Source organism: Equus asinus, chromosome 10, assembly GCF_041296235.1.
Source record: "Equus asinus isolate D_3611 breed Donkey chromosome 10, EquAss-T2T_v2, whole genome shotgun sequence".
Lineage (NCBI taxonomy): Eukaryota > Metazoa > Chordata > Mammalia > Perissodactyla > Equidae > Equus > Equus asinus.
In genome coordinates, this window is record NC_091799.1 from 10,714,238 (window position 1) to 10,736,584 (window position 22,347).

The window sequence follows — 22,347 nt, forward strand, 5'->3', positions numbered from 1 at the left end:
TTGGGAATTGATTGTTGGTGGAAGGGAGGGACCGTTTTAGGATGGCGGGAATGTTCTAGAACTAGATTTTGCTGAAGGCTGCACAACCTTGCAAATGTACTGAAAATCATTGAGTCGTACACTTAGCATGGGCGAGTCTTGTGGAATGTAAAGCACATGTCAGCGAAGTCGTTAGAAGACAGTAGTCAGAGGAGATCTAGAAGCAAGTCTCTGCCTTGACTGAGGCAGAGGAGGAAGAGAGGACCTAAAAATCCTCCCGGAACTGAACAGCAGTGTCTAGAAGGCTGCTCCCCTGTGGGGGCTGGAGCAGAGCTCAAGGTGAGGCGTCACTGAGGGTTACAGCTCGGTCACCGTCCAGTTCTCTGACTGTGTCTACGGTACCTACCACCTCCCCTTCCCCAAAACCAGACAGAGAGCAGACGGAAGCCTGCGGATTGCTGAAGAGAAAGCTCCTGCTGTCTCCAGCCTCCGGAAAGCTGGTGGTGGGTGAGCTGACCCTTGGGAGTGCCTGGCCCCGCTGTCTGGTGGTCAACGCTGGGGGCTTCGAGCCAGCGACCAGCTTCACTGCCCCACAGAATGGCCGAGCCAGGGAAAGCCAGCGGGCACACAGATGTTGATGTTGTCTTTCCACGGGGCCGGTGAACTGCGTAATTGTGATGTGCATTTCCCCATGGAACAGCCAAGCCGGTGAAGCCAGCGTGCACACGGATGCTGATGTTGGCTTTCCACGGGGCCGGTGAAACAATCGTTTGTGCGTGAGGACCTCAACATTTCGAGATAGGCACGGTTCGCCTCTGGAGTTTTAAAGGTCAGTTGCTACAGTTTTCAAGACACATCCTGTTGCTTTGTCCAGGTGCCTCTCTCCTTGTGGCTGGAAATCAGCAGGGAGGCTGCCTTTGACCGTGGCCGGTGCAGAGCCCCCCAGCTCACGGCTCCTGACCTCTTGCTGCCCAGCACCCATCTCTCCCTTGATGTGCACACCGTCGTGACCGCACCACCCTCACACTCACACCACCCTCACACCCACACCACCTTCGCTATCCGTTGTCCACAGCCCAGCCGTCCCAACCCTCACGGCATCCGCGCCAGGTCACGCACCCAGAGCCCTTGTGCTTTGCCTCACGATGCTGAATCAACCCGGCCACGTGTCGGCTCGTGTGGTTGGAGTCTAAGCTTTGGGCAGCCTCCCATGATGTCACTGAGGACCTGGGAGCTTCCATGCCTCTACTCGAAGGTCCACAGAGTTAGCTTGTCCTGACGGGAGTTCCTGTTGTGGTTCTCAGGTGCCCTCTCCGTGTCTCCTCTCACGTCTCCCTGGCTCATTCCGGAACAATCACCACCAGAGGGATGGGGTCACCGTTAATGAAGCAGACTCACCCTGGAGCTGGGAGAGCCATCAGCGTCCACGAGGACACTGGTCTGTGTGGGAGGAAGGAGGCAGGGGGACTGGACGCCGGGCGGCCACCAACAATGCCACCAACAATGCCACCAACAATGCCACCAACAGCGTTATCAGACCCCTGGCTTCCTGCAGGGACGTGGTCCCAACGTGCACTGCGGCCCAAGGACACTGTCAGCCGGCTCACTTACTGGACTCTGAGACGCCCAGGAAAACCCAAAAGAACGTGTTCGATGCCTACAAGGAAACAACGACTGCCTGAGGGACGCGACGGGCACAGATTAAATGGAGAGTGAGCATGAAAGGGAGAAACCACGGCAAAGATTTGATCATCCCCAGATTAATCAGGTACCTAATGGCAACTGCAGCCTAAGCCCCGATGATTGTTGTTTCCCCTTTTTATAACAGAAGTGCCTACTGAAGCCTCTATTGCCAAGACGTCCGTCTCTGAGAGGCGTTCCTTCCGAGGGCGTTCTCCAACACGCGTGCTGCCAGCCGCAGACCAGGTGAAGGACCGGCGCCCCCACCGAGGCTCCCGCGTTCCAGAAATCCTGGTTAATTCCAATTTCTCTTCCCGCGCTTTAAATTCTCGCACTTGTGTTTTAAATGCACAAAGAGAGAACCCACGAAACTCCAGGTTGCACCCTCGACCCCAACAAAGGCCGAACCCCAGGCCCTCGCACGGGCTCTCTCCCTCCACCCGCGGCCTCGCTGGGTGGCCAGGCGTGCTGTGTAATTGCCAGGTCCTGTCAGTAGGAAACGTTTACTTCTCACAGTTGTTGCTGAAAGGCGTCCTGCTGTCATCACGAGACCCACAGGGGGCCGGTCCAGCCAACACTGGCTGCTGACAGGCTGAGACCAGCATGGAACAGCAGCCCAGACAAACTCCCGGGGAGGACCTTTTTTTGGGGGAGTGGGGGGGGGGAGTGAGATTATAGGCAATTGACATTTTTTTCTTAAAAATGTAAATTTACAGTGCAAATATATTGCCTTCTATTCAATGCAAATAACCCTTTTTGATTCTGATTATACAAAAATCAGAAGACGCTGAAAATTCAAAAGTGGGAGTTAAAAATCCTGTCTGGGTGAGCCCCACACCAGAGGGCCGCCTTTCTATCAGTATTTGGTCCATGGTGGGGTCATCCCATGGGCAGGTACCACCAGGGGCTCGCAAACCAAAAAGGAAAGAAACTAGAGAGAATTTTCAAGGATGTGGCAATTCAGACGCGGCCGTGCCTGGCGTGTGCTGGGGTGAGCCTGAGATGGGGGCGGCCCCTCAGTCCTTCTTGGCTCCAGGCACCTCTTCAAAGTGCCGGCCCAGCCCGGCTGTGGGCGGTGCAGGGGGTCCTTTTGCAGAAGGCTCTGCAGGACCAGGGGAGACGGAGGGCGCCACGGCCGCTGGGTGTGAGCCCCGTCTGCGTCTGCACGGCCTCTGAGCGAGCTGCCCCTTACCCACCGCCCCCCGCCCTCCTCCAGCTCCTCGTCGGGGCAAAGCCAAGGGGCACCCGTCAGCCCTGGATGAATGCTGGTGGTCCCGTCGGTGGCAGTGGGAGGACGCAGGGGCAGACGTTTTGTAGAGCTTCAGACGCCTGTTGACATTCACCACGTGGGCACCACTTGGTCCAGAAATTCCACTTACGGCAGTTTATGGGACTCATCCTGCTTCTGCTCAAAATGTGTTCCAAGGATGGTGTGTTTTTCGTGTGGAACACATCAAAGTCACGTTAGTGATAAAACAGAGGGCCGCTTTTAGAACGTCCTGCACATAGGAGGTGGAAAGTTCTGGAAGGTGTGAGCTGTGGTCAGCCACGGTGAGGGGGCTGTGTGCGCTGGGTGGTGGGTGACGGTGACGGGAGCATCACGTCTTCCTCCATGTGCTTCTGAATGTGCTTCTGTCGGCAGATGAGAGCAGATCAGAGTACAATTAAAATGTTAAATCTGTCTTCATGTGTCTTCAATATTGAAAATAATTGTTTTTTTGAAAATCGAGGTTATGGCAAAAGATCAAAGACACTATAAAACTTCGACCCTGTGGCTACCTCATTATTTACTCATGCATTCCCATATCTCGGACATTTAGGTCGTTTTTAAATTTCATGATTATGAGACTGGCATAAGTGGTTTTATCCATAAATCTTTGTCTGCGTCTCCGACCCTTTCCCCAGAAAGTACTTTCCAACCACAGGACATTTGTGCAGCGCCAGCCCAGGGAGGGGCTTCCTGGCGCTCACCTAGGGGAGGGCCGGTGCTCATATAGACAGGCGGAGGGTGGGGCCTCCTCTCAGGCGGGTCTCAGGGCCCCACCTGCACACCTCAGCCTCCCGCCAGCAACTGTGTGGGGGGTGGGGGGCTGCTCCAGGGGCGGGGGGCCCGAGGCCTGGGGGCCGGCTGGGCCGAGCATCCAGGAGGCGAGCGGGGCAGTTTCAGGCTTCGCCCTTCAGACCCCTGCTGTGACTCCTCCCTCTCCGCTGCTGCTCTGTGTCCTGACTCCCAGGGTCATCAGGGAAAGCGCACAGGCTGTCACCCTGCAGTATAGTTCGGGGGTGGTTCCCAGGCTGACCCTCAAGCTCCCAGCTGCAGAGCAAGGGGTCCAGTCCCCCAGGAAAAAGCCTGGCTACCAGCCTAGCGTGTTCACGGTGAGGCCCCTCCACCCCTGTGGGCTGAAGGCGCCCAGGCTGGCCGAGGCCATCCTGCCAGGACCCTGTGTTGACCGCACCAGGGCCCCCGACGAGGCTCCCAGACGCCAACCCTGGGCGAGGGCTGTCTTCAGAATCCCCGTTGCCTGGGATCCGCCTTCTGCGATGAGGCTGCGAGGAGCTCTGTGCTGGCGGAGCAGGAGCGGAAGGCTGGCAAAGCCTCTGCAGGAGGCCACGTCTACTGCCATCAACCTGGCAGCCGAGGCGGGAGGACACGGGTGCAGGTGGCCTCCAGGCACGTTCCTGTTTGTGTGACATTCACCGTGACACGGAACAAACTGGCGGTACAAAGGGCTCCTGTGTTCTGATAAGCCAAGGGCCTTGCAGGAGCTCAAGGAGAAGAAAGAGCTGGAACGCAAACAAGCACAACCTCTCCTGAAAGCAGACCCCTCGGCAAACACGGGGCCCTCGGCTTCCCGGCCGCACCCTGGGCTCTGCGGTCAAGTGCAGATCAGCTCACGCTAAGTCGATTCGGCTCGGCTGGGTTAAGTTCAAGGCCATTGGGAGCCCAGCCCTGAGGGAGCGAGTGAGCCCAGGAGGTGGGGAGAGGCCAGGATCTGAACCGTCGAGTGACGAGGGTCCTTCACGACACACACCATCCACTGTGACACGGGACACGCAGGGCGGTGCAGCTGTAGGCAGGGCGGTCAGGCCCTTCTTCCCAGGAGGTGGCGGCTGTTCTGGGCTTGGCAGGACGACAGCAGAGGCTGGACGGACGCAGGACAGGGAGGTGGACGAACACGCCCCAACTCAGGCAGGCGGGGGTCGCGGGGTCAACTCGTGGAGCCTCTGGGGGCCAGTCAGGAGACAAGGAGGCTCCACATGGACAAACTGGCGCAGACTGGTTTAGAGCAAAAATAATAAAAATTATGAAACCAAAATAGATATGAGAAATATTTATTTGGAGCGGGAAAAAGACTCAGAAAACTCACATATTTAAAAAGCTGATAAAGGGGCTGGTCTGGTGGTGCAGTGGTTAAGTTCATGTGCTCTGCTTCGGCGGTCTGGGGTTCGCAGGTTCAGACCCTACGTGCAGACCCAGCACTGCCCATCAACCCACGCTGTGGCGGCGTCCTACATACAAAACGGAGGAAGATGGGCACAGGTGTTAGCTCAGAGCACACACACACACACACACAAAGCTGATAAGTACCATAAACATCACCAGATCCAGGAACCACCACCCACTCCGACTCCTTGCCGCCCGGCCCACCTCTAGAAACCTCCTTTTCCTGGTCTTTCAGCTGCCGCTCCTGATTCCTCTGAAACTGCTGTTCCACTATTCCCGTAAAGATAACTCACACTCTGCCCGGCACGGGGGATCGAAATTCCTTTTTTATCACTGATGTTGGGATGCGGAAGACACGTAACTTCCGACACGGATGTATGTGCTCACTGTGGTTCTGCTGTGGGTCTTTGGTCCATAAATAGAATTCTGATCAGTTCTGTTTTGTGTGGTTTCCATCTAAACAGCATAAAAGCGTGTGGTGCGTTGACACACATTGCACCGTCAAGCAGTTGGGACAGAGCGGGCTCGCGTTTGACCAGACTTCGCTGAGAACTGAACCCGGCTCACAGTTGTCCACCCCGGGGGCGTGAGGGAACTGACCGCAGACTCGCCTCGGGCTTCGCGCAGAATGAAGCTGGAGTCTCCCCCCACCGCTCATGTGCCTTCTGTGTTGTGACCCGTAGCCGACACAGGTGGGTCAGGACACCATGTGCGTCAGTCCAGAGCAGCGGCAGGAATATTCCCGAAAACCAAGATGACCCGGGAAGCCAGCTCGGCACTAAAGTGACCGTTACCTTCAACACGTCCCACTGAACCCAAAACTGCCCTCGGCCCCTGAACACGTGGAGAGAGACACGGCTCCACAAATTGACAGAATCTCATGATCACGGGAGCACCTGGCTGCAGCGTGGAGGAGGCCCAAGGGGGACGTCTAGTGTCTGTGTGAGGCCGCAGAACTGGCCCCAGGCATGAGAGCCTGCGATGTTGCTGGTGGTTGCCATTGCTCTCACTCGGGGCACAGTTCACGCCCACCCACAGCCGGTGAGAGCTGCCGAGAGCCACATCCCAGCGACGCCTGTTGTCAGAGGGGCTCCGAGACGGCGTCTCCACTTGGTTCCAGTCGGCAGTGACGCTGAGCACCCTCAGGAACCCGGCGGCCCCGGCCCCTCCTCGTGATTGCCTGTCCCGTTTGCTCTCCCCCGGTTGTCGTTTCCTAACTCTTTCGTCCGTCTGTCCGTCCGTGTGCTCTCCATCTCGAAGCCCCGCAGCAGTCGCACTCGTTGCAGACGTTCCCTCCAGGCTGGCCTTTGACCTCTGTGGTCCCTTCAGCGCTTCCCTCACAGCTGGGGGGGTCTGTCTCTGGGCCGCAAAGGTGTCAGCCCTTGTTTCCTTTACAGGGTTTGAAAGGTTTGCTTTTCGTACGCAAGCCTTTAAATCTGGCTGGAATAATTGTGAGCGATATGAGGTGGGGAGGTGAGCTTGTGTGTCTTTCCCACGTGGACACCCAGTTCCACTCCTGTAGTGTTTTCCCCACAAGTGTTCTTGCCCGCTGTGCTGTGCGCCTGCTTACCCGGCTCCACCCAGGGCTGTTTCTGGGTGTCTCTTCCACCCTCTGAGCCGTCGGTGTCGCCCTGTGACCGCACCTCTCCCCCCTCCCCCGGTCTCCGAGGCTGACACCTGCGGCCTGCCTGCCATCCGCACACCTGCACAGCCGCTCAGCCGCTCTCGTCTGCCTCAGCTCACGTCCCGCGTCACTCCTGATGCCATTCAGTTGTTCTTTCCCGATGTTTCCAGCATTCTCCCTAGAAATTGATCTAGTTAATGTGTTTTCCCCAAAGAGCCAGTTTCACGTGTGCGGCTTACTTTCACTGGCTTTTGAGTTTTCTATTTACTACAGGGTCCACCTTCGATGTTTATCATTGTTCCTATTTCCTGTCTCCTCGTTGTCCACGCTCTGGCCGCTCTCATTTCACGGTTTCTCGTCCTGTCTCATCTCCAGGCGCCCTCATCACGCTCCTCTTCTAAAGCGTCTTCACTCGTCCCGCTCCCCGGAGTGAGTTCCGGTCCAGACCGCTCACCTTGAGCCTGTCTCTCTTCACCTGGTCTTGCTGTGGGTGATTGTGTGGGGCACCAGCTCCCTTTCGGGTGGGAAGCGGAACCCACGCACGCTTGCCCCTCTGTCACCTTGTTGTCATCGTGCTCCGTCTGCCAGTTTTGTCGTAGCCTCTGCCTCCCACCCCCGGCCCAGGCGTCTGTTCTGCTGCCTGATGGGGTGTGGGGACTCACAGAGAAAGTCGCCGCTCGGAGGACAGCTGGTCCCCTGTCTGCTTTGGAGGTGACATCACGTCCTCTCACCTGCCTGGGCCAGGGCTGCAGCCCCACTCACCAGGCTGTGCTGCTCCACCGTCCTGATTTGATGTGTGTGTGTGAGCATGTATGTATTTGCATGCCTGAGTGAATGAGTGTGAGTGTGCACGTGTGTGTCTGTGTGTGTGCACGTGGGTCTGTGTGCATATGTGTCCGCGTGTAGGCATGTGTGAATGTGTGTGCATATGTGTGCACGTGTGTGTCTGTGTGTGCACATGGGTCTGTGTGCATATGTGTCTGCGTGTAGGCATGTGTGAATGTGTGTGCATATGTGTGCACGTGTGTGTCTGTGTGTATGCACGTGGGTCTGTGTGCATATGTGTCTGCGTGTAGGCGTGTGTGAATGTGTGTGCATATGTGTGCACGTGTGTGTCTGTGTGTGTGCACGTGTGTCTGTGTGTGCATATGTGTCTGCGTGTAGGCGTGTGTGAATGTGTGTGCATATGTGTGCACGTGTGTGTCTGTGTGTGCACGTGGGTCTGTGTGCGTATGTGTCTGCGTGTAGGCATGTGTGAATGTGTGTGCATATGTGTGCACGTGTGTGTCTGTGTGTGCACGTGGGTCTGTGTGCATATGTGTCCGCGTGTAGGCGTGTGTGAATGTGTGTGCATATGTGTGCACGTGTGTGTCTGTGTGTGCACGTGGGTCTGTGTGCATATGTGTCTGCGTGTAGGCATGTGTGAATGTGTGTGCATATGTGTGCACGTGTGTGTCTGTGTGTGTGCACGTGGGTCTGTGTGCATATGTGTCTGCGTGTAGGCGTGTGTGAATGTGTGTGCATATGTGTGCACGTGTGTGTCTGTGTGTGTGCACGTGTGTCTGTGTGTGCATATGTGTCTGCGTGTAGGCGTGTGTGAATGTGTGTGCATATGTGTGCACGTGTGTGTCTGTGTGTGCACGTGGGTCTGTGTGCGTATGTGTCTGCGTGTAGGCATGTGTGAATGTGTGTGCATATGTGTGCACGTGTGTGTCTGTGTGTGCACGTGGGTCTGTGTGCATATGTGTCCGCGTGTAGGCGTGTGTGAATGTGTGTGCATATGTGTGCACGTGTGTGTCTGTGTGTGCACGTGGGTCTGTGTGCATATGTGTCTGCGTGTAGGCATGTGTGAATGTGTGTGCATATGTGTGCACGTGTGTGTCTATGTGTGTGCACGTGGGTCTGTGTGCATATGTGTCTGCGTGTAGGCGTGTGTGAATGTGTGTGCATATGTGTGCACGTGTGTGTCTGTGTGTGTGCACGTGGGTCTGTGTGCATATGTGTCTGCGTGTAGGCATGTGTGAATGTGTGTGCATATGTGTGCACGTGTGTGTCTGTGTGTGCACGTGGGTCTGTGTGCATATGTGTCTGCGTGTAGGCGTGTGTGAATGTGTGTGCATATGTGTGCACGTGTGTGTGTGTGTGTGCAGGTGGGTCTGTGTGCATATGTGTCTGCGTGTAGGCATGTGTGAATGTGTGTGCATATGTGTGGACGTGTGTGTCTGTGTGTGTGTACACGTGGGTCTGTGTGCATATGTGTCTGCGTGTAGGCATGTGTGAATGTGTGTGCATATGTGTGCACGTGTGTGTCTGTGTGTGCACGTGGGTCTGTGTGCATATGTGTCTGCGTGTAGGCATGTGTGAATGTGTGTGCATATGTGTGCACGTGTGTGTCTATGTGTGTGCACGTGGGTCTGTGTGCATATGTGTCTGCGTGTAGGCATGTGTGAATGTGTGTGCATATGTGTGCACGTGTGTCTGTGTGTGCACGTGGGTCTGTGTGCATATGTGTCTGCGTGTAGGCGTGTGTGAATGTGTGTGCATATGTGTGCACGTGTGTGTCTGTGTGTGCACGTGGGTCTGTGTGCATATGTGTCTGCGTGTAGGCGTGTGTGAATGTGTGTGCATATGTGTGCACGTGTGTGTCTGTGTGTGTGTGCACGTGTGTCTGTGTGCATATGTGTCTGCGTGTAGGCGTGTGTGAATGTGTGTGCATATGTGTGCACGTGTGTGTCTGTGTGTGTGCACGTGGGTCTGTGTGCGTATGTGTCTGCGTGTAGGCATGTGTGAATGTGTGTGCATATGTGTGCACGTGTGTGTCTGTGTGTGTGTGCACGAGGGTCTGTGTGCATATGTGTCTGCGTGTAGGCGTGTGTGAATGTGTGTGCATATGTGTGCACGTGTGTCTGTGTGTGCACGTGGGTCTGTGTGCATATGTGTCTGCGTGTAGGCATGTGTGAATGTGTGTGCATATGTGTGCACGTGTGTGTCTGTGTGTGTGTGCACGTGGGTCTGTGTGCATATGTGTCTGCGTGTAGGCGTGTGTGAATGTGTGTGCATATGTGTGCACGTGTGTCTGTGTGTGCACGTGGGTCTGTGTGCATATGTGTCTGCGTGTAGGCGTGTGTGAATGTGTGTGCATATGTGTGCACGTGTGTGTCTGTGTGTGCACGTGGGTCTGTGTGCATATGTGTCTGCGTGTAGGCGTGTGTGAATGTGTGTGCATATGTGTGCACGTGTGTGTCTGTGTGTGTGTATGCACGTGTGTCTGTGTGTGCATATGTGTCTGCGTGTAGGCATGTGTGAATGTGTGTGCATATGTGTGCACGTGTGTGTCTGTGTGTGTGTGTGCACGTGGGTCTGTGTGCATATGTGTCTGCGTGTAGGCATGTGTGAATGTGTGTGCATATGTGTGCACGTGTGTGTCTGTGTGTGTGTGTGCACGTGGGTCTGTGTGCATATGTGTCTGCGTGTAGGCGTGTGTGAATGTGTGTGCATATGTGTGCACGTGTGTCTATGTGTGTGTGCACGTGGGTCTGTGTGCATATGTGTCTGCGTGTAGGCGTGTGTGAATGTGTGTGCATATGTGTGCACGTGTGTGTCTGTGTGTGCACGTGGGTCTGTGTGCATATGTGTCTGCGTGTAGGCATGTGTGAATGTGTGTGCATATGTGTGCACGTGTGTGTCTGTGTGTGCACGTGGGTCTGTGTGCATATGTGTCTGCGTGTAGGCGTGTGTGAATGTGTGTGCATATGTGTGCACGTGTGTGTGTGTGTGTGCACGTGGGTCTGTGTGCATATGTGTCTGCGTGTAGGCGTGTGTGAATGTGTGTGCATATGTGTGCACGTGTGTCTGTGTGTGCACGTGGGTCTGTGTGCATATGTGTCCGCGTGTAGGCGTGTGTGAATGTGTGTGCATATGTGTGCACGTGTGTCTGTGTGTGCACGTGGGTCTGTGTGCATATGTGTCCGCGTGTAGGCGTGTGTGAATGTGTGTGCATATGTGTGCATGTGTGTGCACGTGGGTCTGTGTGCATATGTGTCTGCGTGTAGGCATGTGTGAATGTGTGTGCATATGTGTGCACGTGTGTCTGTGTGTGCACGTGGGTCTGTGTGCATATGTGTCTGCGTGTAGGCGTGTGTGAATGTGTGTGCATATGTGTGCACGTGTGTGTCTGTGTGTGCACGTGGGTCTGTGTGCATATGTGTCTGCGTGTAGGCGTGTGTGAATGTGTGTGCATATGTGTGCACGTGTGTGTCTGTGTGTGTGCACGTGGGTCTGTGTGCGTATGTGTCTGCGTGTAGGCGTGTGTGAATGTGTGTGCATATGTGTGCACGTGTGTCTGTGTGTGTGTATGCACGTGGGTCTGTGTGCATATGTGTCTGCGTGTAGGCGTGTGTGAATGTGTGTGCATATGTGTGCACGTGTGTGTCTGTGTGTGTGTATGCACGTGTGTCTGTGTGTGCATATGTGTCTGCGTGTAGGCATGTGTGAATGTGTGTGCATATGTGTGCACGTGTGTGTCTGTGTGTGTGTGTGCACGTGGGTCTGTGTGCATATGTGTCTGCGTGTAGGCGTGTGTGAATGTGTGTGCATATGTGTGCACGTGTGTGTCTGTGTGTGTGTGCAGGTGGGTCTGTGTGCATATGTGTCTGCGTGTAGGCGTGTGTGAATGTGTGTGCATATGTGTGCACGTGTGTCTATGTGTGTGTGCACGTGTGTCTGTGTGCATATGTGTCTGCGTGTAGGCGTGTGTGAATGTGTGTGCATATGTGTGCACGTGTGTGTCTGTGTGTGTGCACGTGGGTCTGTGTGCATATGTGTCTGCGTGTAGGCATGTGTGAATGTGTGTGCATATGTGTGCACGTGTGTGTCTGTGTGTGTGTGCACGTGTGTCTGTGTGCATATGTGTCTGCGTGTAGGCATGTGTGAATGTGTGTGCATATGTGTGCACGTGTGTGTCTGTGTGTGCACGTGGGTCTGTGTGCATATGTGTCTGCGTGTAGGCGTGTGTGAATGTGTGTGCATATGTGTGCACGTGTGTGTGTGTGTGTGTGCACGTGGGTCTGTGTGCATATGTGTCTGCGTGTAGGCGTGTGTGAATGTGTGTGCATATGTGTGCATGTGTGTGCACGTGGGTCTGTGTGCATATGTGTCTGCGTGTAGGCATGTGTGAATGTGTGTGCATATGTGTGCACGTGTGTGTCTGTGTGTGCACGTGGGTCTGTGTGCATATGTGTCTGCGTGTAGGCATGTGTGAATGTGTGTGCATATGTGTGCACGTGTGTCTGTGTGTGCACGTGGGTCTGTGTGCATATGTGTCTGCGTGTAGGCGTGTGTGAATGTGTGTGCATATGTGTGCACGTGTGTGTCTGTGTGTGCACGTGGGTCTGTGTGCGTATGTGTCTGCGTGTAGGCGTGTGTGAATGTGTGTGCATATGTGTGCACGTGTGTCTATGTGTGTGTGCACGTGGGTCTGTGTGCATATGTGTCTGCGTGTAGGCGTGTGTGAATGTGTGTGCATATGTGTGCACGTGTGTGTGTGTGTGCACGTGGGTCTGTGTGCATATGTGTCTGCGTGTAGGCATGTGTGAATGTGTGTGCATATGTGTGCACGTGTGTGTCTGTGTGTGCACGTGGGTCTGTGTGCATATGTGTCTGCGTGTAGGCGTGTGTGAATGTGTGTGCATATGTGTGCACGTGTGTGTCTGTGTGTGCACGTGGGTCTGTGTGCATATGTGTCTGCGTGTAGGCGTGTGTGAATGCGTGTGCATATGTGTGCACGTGTGTGTCTGTGTGTGTGTGCACGTGGGTCTGTGTGCATATGTGTCTGCGTGTAGGCATGTGTGAATGTGTGTGCATATGTGTGCACGTGTGTGTCTGTGTGTGTGTGTGCACGTGGGTCTGTGTGCATATGTGTCTGCGTGTAGGCGTGTGTGAATGTGTGTGCATATGTGTGCACGTGTGTCTATGTGTGTGTGCACGTGGGTCTGTGTGCATATGTGTCTGCGTGTAGGCGTGTGTGAATGTGTGTGCATATGTGTGCACGTGTGTGTCTGTGTGTGCACGTGGGTCTGTGTGCATATGTGTCTGCGTGTAGGCATGTGTGAATGTGTGTGCATATGTGTGCACGTGTGTGTCTGTGTGTGTGTATGCACGTGTGTCTGTGTGTGCATATGTGTCTGCGTGTAGGCATGTGTGAATGTGTGTGCATATGTGTGCACGTGTGTGTCTGTGTGTGTGTATGCACGTGTGTCTGTGTGTGCATATGTGTCTGCGTGTAGGCGTGTGTGAATGTGTGTGCATATGTGTGCACGTGTGTGTCTGTGTGTGTGTGCACGTGGGTCTGTGTGCATATGTGTCTGCGTGTAGGCGTGTGTGAATGTGTGTGCATATGTGTGCACGTGTGTGTCTGTGTGTGTGCACGTGGGTCTGTGTGCATATGTGTCTGCGTGTAGGCGTGTGTGAATGCGTGTGCATATGTGTGCACGTGTGTGTCTGTGTGTGTGTATGCACGTGTGTCTGTGTGTGCATATGTGTCTGCGTGTAGGCGTGTGTGAATGTGTGTGCATATGTGTGCACGTGTGTGTCTGTGTGTGTGCACGTGGGTCTGTGTGCATATGTGTCTGCGTGTAGGCATGTGTGAATGTGTGTGCATATGTGTGCACGTGTGTGTCTGTGTGTGTGCACGTGGGTCTGTGTGCATATGTGTCTGCGTGTAGGCATGTGTGAATGTGTGTGCATATGTGTGCACGTGTGTGTCTGTGTGTGTGTGCACGTGTGTCTGTGTGCATATGTGTCTGCGTGTAGGCGTGTGTGAATGTGTGTACATATGTGTGCACGTGTGTGTGTGTGCACGTGGGTCTGTGTGCATATGTGTCTGCGTGTAGGCATGTGTGAATGTGTGTGCATATGTGTGCACGTGTGTGTCTGTGTGTGTGTGTGCACGTGGGTCTGTGTGCATATGTGTCTGCGTGTAGGCGTGTGTGAATGTGTGTGCATATGTGTGCACGTGTGTCTATGTGTGTGTGCACGTGGGTCTGTGTGCATATGTGTCTGCGTGTAGGCGTGTGTGAATGTGTGTGCATATGTGTGCACGTGTGTGTCTGTGTGTGCACGTGGGTCTGTGTGCATATGTGTCTGCGTGTAGGCATGTGTGAATGTGTGTGCATATGTGTGCACGTGTGTGTCTGTGTGTGTGTATGCACGTGTGTCTGTGTGTGCATATGTGTCTGCGTGTAGGCATGTGTGAATGTGTGTGCATATGTGTGCACGTGTGTGTCTGTGTGTGTGTATGCACGTGTGTCTGTGTGTGCATATGTGTCTGCGTGTAGGCGTGTGTGAATGTGTGTGCATATGTGTGCACGTGTGTGTCTGTGTGTGTGTGCACGTGGGTCTGTGTGCATATGTGTCTGCGTGTAGGCGTGTGTGAATGTGTGTGCATATGTGTGCACGTGTGTGTCTGTGTGTGTGCACGTGGGTCTGTGTGCATATGTGTCTGCGTGTAGGCGTGTGTGAATGCGTGTGCATATGTGTGCACGTGTGTGTCTGTGTGTGTGTATGCACGTGTGTCTGTGTGTGCATATGTGTCTGCGTGTAGGCGTGTGTGAATGTGTGTGCATATGTGTGCACGTGTGTGTCTGTGTGTGTGCACGTGGGTCTGTGTGCATATGTGTCTGCGTGTAGGCGTGTGTGAATGCGTGTGCATATGTGTGCACGTGTGTGTCTGTGTGTGTGCACGTGGGTCTGTGTGCATATGTGTCTGCGTGTAGGCATGTGTGAATGTGTGTGCATATGTGTGCACGTGTGTGTCTGTGTGTGTGCACGTGGGTCTGTGTGCATATGTGTCTGCGTGTAGGCGTGTGTGAATGTGTGTGCATATGTGTGCACGTGTGTGTCTGTGTGTGTGTGCACGTGGGTCTGTGTGCATATGTGTCTGCGTGTAGGCGTGTGTGAATGTGTGTACATATGTGTGCACGTGTGTGTGTGTGCACGTGGGTCTGTGTGCATATGTGTCTGCGTGTAGGCATGTGTGAATGTGTGTGCATATGTGTGCACGTGTGTGTCTGTGTGTGCACGTGGGTCTGTGTGCATATGTGTCTGCGTGTAGGCGTGTGTGAATGTGTGTGCATATGTGTGCACGTGTGTGTCTGTGTGTGCACGTGGGTCTGTGTGCATATGTGTCTGCGTGTAGGCGTGTGTGAATGTGTGTGCATATGTGTGCACGTGTGTGTCTGTGTATGCACGTGGGTCTGTGTGCATATGTGTCTGCGTGTAGGCGTGTGTGAATGTGTGTGCATATGTGTGCACGTGTGTGTCTGTGTGTGTGTGCAGGTGGGTCTGTGTGCATATGTGTCTGCGTGTAGGCATGTGTGAATGTGTGTGCATATGTGTGCACGTGTGTGTCTGTGTGTGTGTGCACGTGTGTCTGTGTGCATATGTGTCTGCGTGTAGGCGTGTGTGAATGTGTGTACATATGTGTGCACGTGTGTGTGTGTGCACGTGGGTCTGTGTGCATATGTGTCTGCGTGTAGGCATGTGTGAATGTGTGTGCATATGTGTGCACGTGTGTGTCTGTGTGTGCACGTGGGTCTGTGTGCATATGTGTCTGCGTGTAGGCGTGTGTGAATGTGTGTGCATATGTGTGCACGTGTGTGTGTGTGTGTGTGTGCACGTGGGTCTGTGTGCATATGTGTCTGCGTGTAGGCGTGTGTGAATGTGTGTGCATATGTGTGCACGTGTGTGTCTGTGTATGCACGTGGGTCTGTGTGCATATGTGTCTGCGTGTAGGCGTGTGTGAATGTGTGTGCATATGTGTGCACGTGTGTGTCTGTGTGTGTGTGCAGGTGGGTCTGTGTGCATATGTGTCTGCGTGTAGGCATGTGTGAATGTGTGTGCATATGTGTGCACGTGTGTGTCTGTGTGTGTGTGCAGGTGGGTCTGTGTGCATATGTGTCTGCGTGTAGGCATGTGTGAATGTGTGTGCATATGTGTGCACGTGTGTGTCTGTGTGTGTGCACGTGTGTCTGTGTGCATATGTGTCTGCGTGTAGGCGTGTGTGAATGTGTGTGCATATGTGTGCACGTGTGTCTGTGTGTGTGCACGTGGGTCTGTGTGCATATGTGTCTGCGTGTAGGCGTGTGTGAATGTGTGTGCATATGTGTGCACGTGTGTGTCTGTGTGTGTGTATACATATGTTCATATTTCCATCTACCTGTCCTGGTTTGCATTCTTTATCTCTCATCTGCTGCTCCTCTGTACGTGGAGCAGAGAGGGTGTGTCAAAGTGACTACTTATTGCACATGTTTTCAGGAGTGTAGACATGCTCTTTAAACACACCCGTCGTCACGCTCACATAGTAGGTCCCTCTTTCTTGATGCTGAATCTGAGGTTAAGTAGCCTGACCCAGGAGGGCCAGCTGAGACCAAGCCCGTGGCTCTAAAGTCCAGCCCACATCCTCTCTGGCAGCGAGCAGGTCAGCCCAGCCTGCGGTGACGGGCGGGAGGGTGGCCGCTGGCACCGCTCACGTCCCTCGGTGGCTCTGCTCACGGAAGCCTCCACTCCTGCACTCCGACTGCCCCTCCCGGATGCTGCCTGCAGATACGTCCCTCTAGATGGTGGCGCTGCCTCGATGACCCTTCGTGGTTAACCAGAGCCGTTCAGCAACGTCCAACAATAATGACATTTCATCTGCTCCACTGCGGAATTGGCCACGGTTTATGGCCAGGAAGGGATTGTCAATTGTCTGTGCCAAGTTCCCGTGGGACCCTGGGCCAGCGGGTATAAAGGGTGGCTGTGTGAGAGGCCGGCACAGCCTCTCCGACCCCAGCAAGTGACCTGTCAGGTGGCCGTGAGCACAGACCCCTGGAGATGAAGACCCTGCTCCTGACCATCGGCCTCAGCCTCATTGTTGCCCTGCAGGCCCAGGACCCCCTGGCCTTGGGCGAGGAGACTCCGGACGTGAGGCTCAGATGGGGCAGGCTGGCTGGAGGCGGCGTGGGGAGGGGCAGAGACACTCATTTTAGGATCAGGCATTAACCCCTGGCCCTGAGGGAACGGTCAGACAGAGGGGTCTGTGCCCGATGGTCCCAGGACACAAGAGGGCCCCTTGGAGCGAGGGCACTGGTGGTCTCGCCGACCTGCAGGGGCCGGGAGCTGGCATCTGGGTGGGTCTGGCGAGGGTGCTGGGCATATGCTGGGGGTGGGGTGGGGGAGGGTGGGCTGGGAAGCGCTCCAAGCCCCCAGCCCTGGGGGTGGGGTAGAGTCTGGGGCTGCAGAGCAGGAGGGGGAGGCCATGGGGTCGGCCGGAGCCCTGATGGGGGGAACATCCCCAGGTCTCAGGGAAATGGTATCTGAAGGCCGTGACCGCTGACCAGGAGATTCCCGGGGAGAAGCCTGAGTTGGTGACTCCCATGATCCTCACGGTCCTGGAGGGGGGCAACCTGGAGGCCAAAGCGACCGTGAAGTGAGTGTCAGCCGGCTGGGTAGCTGGTGACGACCCTCGGCCTTCCCTCCCCACACCAGGAGAGCCAGCATCTGTGGGGCAGGCAGACCACGCCGGTGTCCTTCTCAGGCCCTCCTACAGCACTCAGCCCTGGCAGCTTTGAGGGGGCACCGCCATGGAGGGTGCCTCATGCGGGGGCACCGTGCAGGGGAGAGACCCCCAGACTTAGGGCACTGAGGAGGGGAGGGGCCGCGGATGGGCCTCGTGGGCTGTGAGGGGCAGTGCTGGCTGATTGAGGGGGCTGCACCCCACCCCCCACCTGGAGGGAGCCCCAGGGAGCTGTCACGCATGACTGAAGGCCCAGTCAGTGCCTGGACTTGAGGTGGGAGAAACGTGCTCCCCCGCCAGGCCCACTTTGGATCCCAGGCCACCGGTACGGGCTTTGCCCTGCGGCTGCTCCAAGGCGGGGGCCCTACCGGGGCTGGCTGTGTTTCCAAAGTGGGCACACCCAGGGCAGCATCACTACGTGGCTTCTGTGTTCCAGGGTGAGGGGTCAGTGCCAGGAGAGGAAACTGGTGCTGGAGAAAACCAATGAGCCCGGCAAATACACGGCCGGTGAGTCTTGGAGCCCCAGCCGGGTGGCGCCCCACACACTGGGGGAGCCGGGGGCAGCCTGCGCATTTCTGGGGAGGCATTTTAGCCTGAGAAGCCCCGCTCCTTTCTGACCCCATTAAATGCACACCCTCTCCTCCCTCTGGTCAGTTTGCCCTGAAGATATGATCACTTGACACTAAGAGCCAGGAGGGACACATTATCCCAGGAGGGACTGGACTGCCCAGGGGCCCTGCTGGGTTATGGCTGTGCTCACGTCAGGGGCGAGGAGCAGAGTCGTATCTGGTTGTTGGGGACTGAGCACCCCATGCTCCAACCCCATGCCCCGAAACCTCTCTGTGGTCCGTTGGTTGGGGATGTGATCCTCCTTCTGGTATGGGGCTCTCCCGGTGTGTTGGGTCCTCAAGAGGTGGAGACCTCACGGCCTGAGAAGCTGGGAGCATGTGGAAACTGGAGGGTCCTCCAGGCTGGGCGCTGGGTGAGCTCCAGGTCTTCCTGGAGGGTCACATGGCTTATTCAGCTCGTGCCACCGTCCTTCCGCAGACGAGGGCAGGCGCGTGGTGTACATCTCGCCGTCGAACGTGATGGACCACTACGTTCTTTACTGTGAAGGCGAGCTCCGGGGGAAGCAGATCCGGATGGCGAAGCTCGTGGGTGAGGGTCCCGCATCCCAGCGCCTGCAAACCCTCCTCCCTCCCCCTCCTCCCCGTGCCTCCTCCTCTTAGGAGAAGCCACCGGCAGTTCCTTCCGACTGCTTTTCCTGAAGGGAGCACTCATTCCCATCCCCGGAGCTCAGGATCTGGGTTTCCCAGTCTCGGTGTCTGCAGTGGGAACACAGGAGGGCAGAGGACCACTGTGGGGACAGGGATCCAAATGTCACTGGGTGGGCCACTCGTTCACAGGGACCACCCCTTGCAGCATCCACTTCAGCACCGTTCCTTTGGGGTCTCCCACGGGGGAGAAGAGCAGTGTGTGCATGGAGCTGCAAGGGAAGGAAATTCCAGCTCCTGGGGCTTAATTCCGGGATGGGGGGAGCTCAAGGAGGTATTGGGGCATCAGGACTGTCTCGGCCTGAAGACAAGGGGCCCCCAGAGGCTCTCCTGCATGCTCCCCACAGCCAGGAGCACAGCGGAAGTCAGTCCAGCAGGGATGGCATGGGGTCCAGGGGCCACGAGGGGAAGTGCTCTCCTCTGTGGCTGGGCAGGTCCTGCCGGTCGTCCTCACTCCAGGAGACCCCCAGGTGTGCTCACGAAGAGCACCCCATTCCTCCCAGGCCTGCCGCACGGTGCCCACTGGGCGCTCACACCTCGCAGTCCTCCCTTTCCAGCCGAGCCCTCCTCCCGGCCGGAGGGACCTCGGGGTCCAGCCCCGACGTGGGCGCATGGTCTCCTGCCCCAGCTCTGCGGCGGCCCATCCATCTCTGCCCCAGGCTGGGCTGGAGATGCCAGCCTGCCCCCGTTCTGCCCCTCACCCTCGCGTCTTCCGATTTCACCGACAGGAAGAGACGCGGAGAACAACCAGGGGGCCCTGGAGGATTTTAAGACGTTTGCGAGAGACAAAGGGTTCGACCCGGAGAAGATCTTCACGCTCACGCGCCATGGTAGGGAGGACACCCTCGCCTGATCCTGCCCGGGCCCCACGCTGGGACGGGCAGCAGAGCGAGTTTAGAGAACGCTAAATGTCCTTCCTGGGGTCACGTGACGTGTCGGCCCCGACTGATTCTCTGGGGTCTCCTGAGCCGTGTGTGTCTCCTTTTTTCTGCAGAAACCTGCTCTCCAGGAAGCGATTAGGGTAAGCGATTAGGGACGTGTGGTCTATCTCCCACCCCTGCTCCCACCGGGGCAGGAGACCCTCTCGGCCAGGCGGGTGGAGAGCCTGCTCCTGGAGTCACCTGGGCCCCTGAGCCTCACCTGCAGATTCGGTCTCGCAGAGCAGTGCCCGGCAGTGAGGAAATCCCTCTGGAGTGAGCGCTCCAGGGGCTGGGGTGCTGGGGGAGACTGTCTAGCTCCTGACACCGCGGTGTGCCTGCCTGCAGGGGTGACATCCCTCCTCACCCCTGAGTAGTCATCGTGACTTTGTTTACCCAATGAGCTGCTTAAAAGATTCAGAAATACGGCACCCATGAGCGGGGTACTTCAGACCTCCTGGGGTCCTCACCAACTGCATGTCCTTTGGGAAACTGGAGTTTCAGTGACTTGCCCAAGGTCACTGCCCAGGGATGGGCAGAGCCAGAGTCCAGAAGAGCAACCCCGTTCCCTCTTTGCCCTCCCGCTGGCTGGAAGTGGCCCCGACACACTTTCACACGAGAGCGTGGATGCTGTGGGCAACCTACAGGATGGTCCCCTCCAGGTCCTCAGATCCAGCGGCCAGAGCCTGAGGACACAGCACCCACCCCCACACTGCAGCCCCCAGAACCCGGCGCCTGCCCCCACGGCAGCCCCAGAACCCAGCACCTCCCCCAACATGGTGGCCCCAGAACTCAGCACCCACCCCTACACTGCAGCCCCCAGAACCCTGCACCTGTCCCCACGGCAGCCCCAGAACCCAGCACCTGCCCCCACACAGCACCCCCAGACCTCGGCACCTGCTCCCACAAGGCAGTCCCTCCCGGCCTCCCCCGTCCTGGTCTCAGTGACCCTCCCCACCTCTCCAGGATGGGGGTCACCGGGGCTCCACAGCAGCCCTGAGGCGGCAGCACCAGGACCCTCCATCCTGAAGGACACAGACGGAGTCCCTGACCAGGAGCCTGGGTCACCTCCTGCCACCCTTCCTGCACCTCCACCCCCTCCTCCCCAGCCCTGCATCCCCCTCCTGGTTCCGCATAAAGAGCTTCAGCAGTTCCTGGTGCCTCTGCCTGTCTGTGGGTCCGTTGGGTGGACCGGGAATGGGGAGGATGTAGGCAAGCTGGGGCGGGCAGAGCGGGAGAACCCAGCAGCGTCCTGGTTCCCTGTGGTGGATGGTGCAGTCCAATGGGCATGAGGGTCCAGGCGGAGGGGGTAGGTGCTGCCACTCTGCCCGAGGGTCCTCTGGGGGCTTTCTGCAGGTCTGGTGCCCACCAATCCAGGTTCTTGTGGTGGTCTGTTTGGGGAGAGGGGGTGTGAGGGTGACAGGGTTGGCTCCAGCCTCGAGGCGGGAACATGTGTGCGGTGGGATCACCTGGCCCCCTGGCCCCTGACTGGCTGGAGGTGGTGGCAGGAGTGAGGGGGAGGTCAGGCAGGAGGCCAGGCTTCCCCGGGCCACCAGGACGAGGACAGCATGACCCTGGGATCCTAGCTGGCATGGGACTCTGCTCCTGCCCCATCCCCCAGGCCTGGCTGGAAACAGGTGGCGCTGCCCCTGGGGAGGGAGCCGCTTCAGGAGGGACCTTGCTTGCAATTCTGATGTCATCACTACACTTTCCCAAATTACTATGGGGCTTTCCAGTGAGTGGCCTGACAGCCAGCCAACTGGGATCAGGGTCTCCTAGCTCTTGGTGGGAGAGGTGAACCCAGTCCAGCCTCCCTGGAGATGGGGACGTGGGGACCTCCCTCCAGACAGGGTCAGCATACATACCCAGGTCCCAGGTTTGTCGGCTGCTTCTAACTGTCCTCAGCGGGCAGATCAGTCAAGTATCAGAGGCAGAATCTGCACTTACGCTCAACCTGAGCACTGATGTCCGTGCTCCATTCTGCAAAATTCTCTGTCACTCCCCTGGTGAGGAGCACGTTTGCTGTTCCATCTCCACCGGACGAAGTTTTTCTTAATCTTTTACTGAGATGAAATGATCATAGAACACCAAATTCAGTCGTTTTAAAGTGAACAATTCGCTGACGGATGTTGGGGCTGTTCCCACCTCTTGGCCGTTGTGTTGGTGCTGCTGTGAACACGCTGTGTGCGGACTTGTTCGAGGCCCTGTCTGCAAGTGTTTTGGGTCAGATTAGTTTGCAGGCTCTCAACACACCTTCCACGGGGTCTCTACCCCCTTCACATGCTCTACGTCCTTCTATCTGACAGACATAGTCCAAGGACACTGGGAAGCTCGTTCTTCCGGCCTTCTGGGTGCAGGAGCCGTCGGTGGTCATTTTTTCTTTCTAAGCATCTGGACCAATCAGGATTATTGACTACAAAAGCCAGAAATTCACTCCAGCTAAGTTAAGCAGAAATAAAGCTCAGTGAGATGATCCCATAGCTCACAGAACTCGCAGGAGCCTGCACAATCAGGCTGGAGAGTGTGCAGGCACCAGCGGGCAGTGGTCTGGCAGGGCCAGCCCCAGCCCCACCCTGGAAGAGCCTGGGCAGCAGGCTGCCCTGGGCTGCCAGATTCTGGACCGTGGCCGCGGGCGTCCCTGACGTGGGGTGTGCGCTGTTTTGCTCCTTGCAGACACACGCACACGCATACGCATGCTCTCTCTCTCTCACACACACACACACACACGCACACCCCTAGACACGCACATGCAGGCCCCTCCCAGGCCCAGGGGCAGATGTCTTCCTCTCAGGTTGACTCGTAACTCTTTGAACGGCCCCCGGAAGAATTGAACTGCTCCCGCTGTGGGCCTGCGAGGACTGGGCCAGACCCCTTCC

General features: G+C 56.4%; 1 protein-coding gene across 1 annotated transcript; it reads left to right on the forward strand.

Annotated features, from left to right (window-relative positions):
• Positions 1–17,427: 17,427 nt before the first annotated feature.
• LOC106845540 (major allergen Can f 1-like) lies at positions 17,428–19,587 on the forward strand. The gene is made up of 5 exons (XM_070519933.1): positions 17,428–17,453; positions 17,717–17,787; positions 18,328–18,438; positions 19,283–19,384; positions 19,549–19,587. Exons 1-5 carry the CDS (start codon positions 17,428–17,430, stop codon positions 19,572–19,574), a joined length of 336 nt encoding a protein of 111 aa, XP_070376034.1. The 3' UTR covers positions 19,575–19,587.
• Positions 19,588–22,347: the final 2,760 nt, after the last annotated feature.

Coding starts and splice junctions, on each gene's coding strand:
- LOC106845540 (XM_070519933.1), top strand. CDS start 17,428: ATGGGCCTCGTGGGCTGTGAGGGGCA. Junction 18,439..19,282: donor CCGGATGGCGAAGCTCGTGG/GTGAGGGTCCCG, acceptor TTTCACCGACAG/GAAGAGACGCGGAGAACAAC. Junction 19,385..19,548: donor CTTCACGCTCACGCGCCATG/GTAGGGAGGACA, acceptor TTTTTTCTGCAG/AAACCTGCTCTCCAGGAAGC.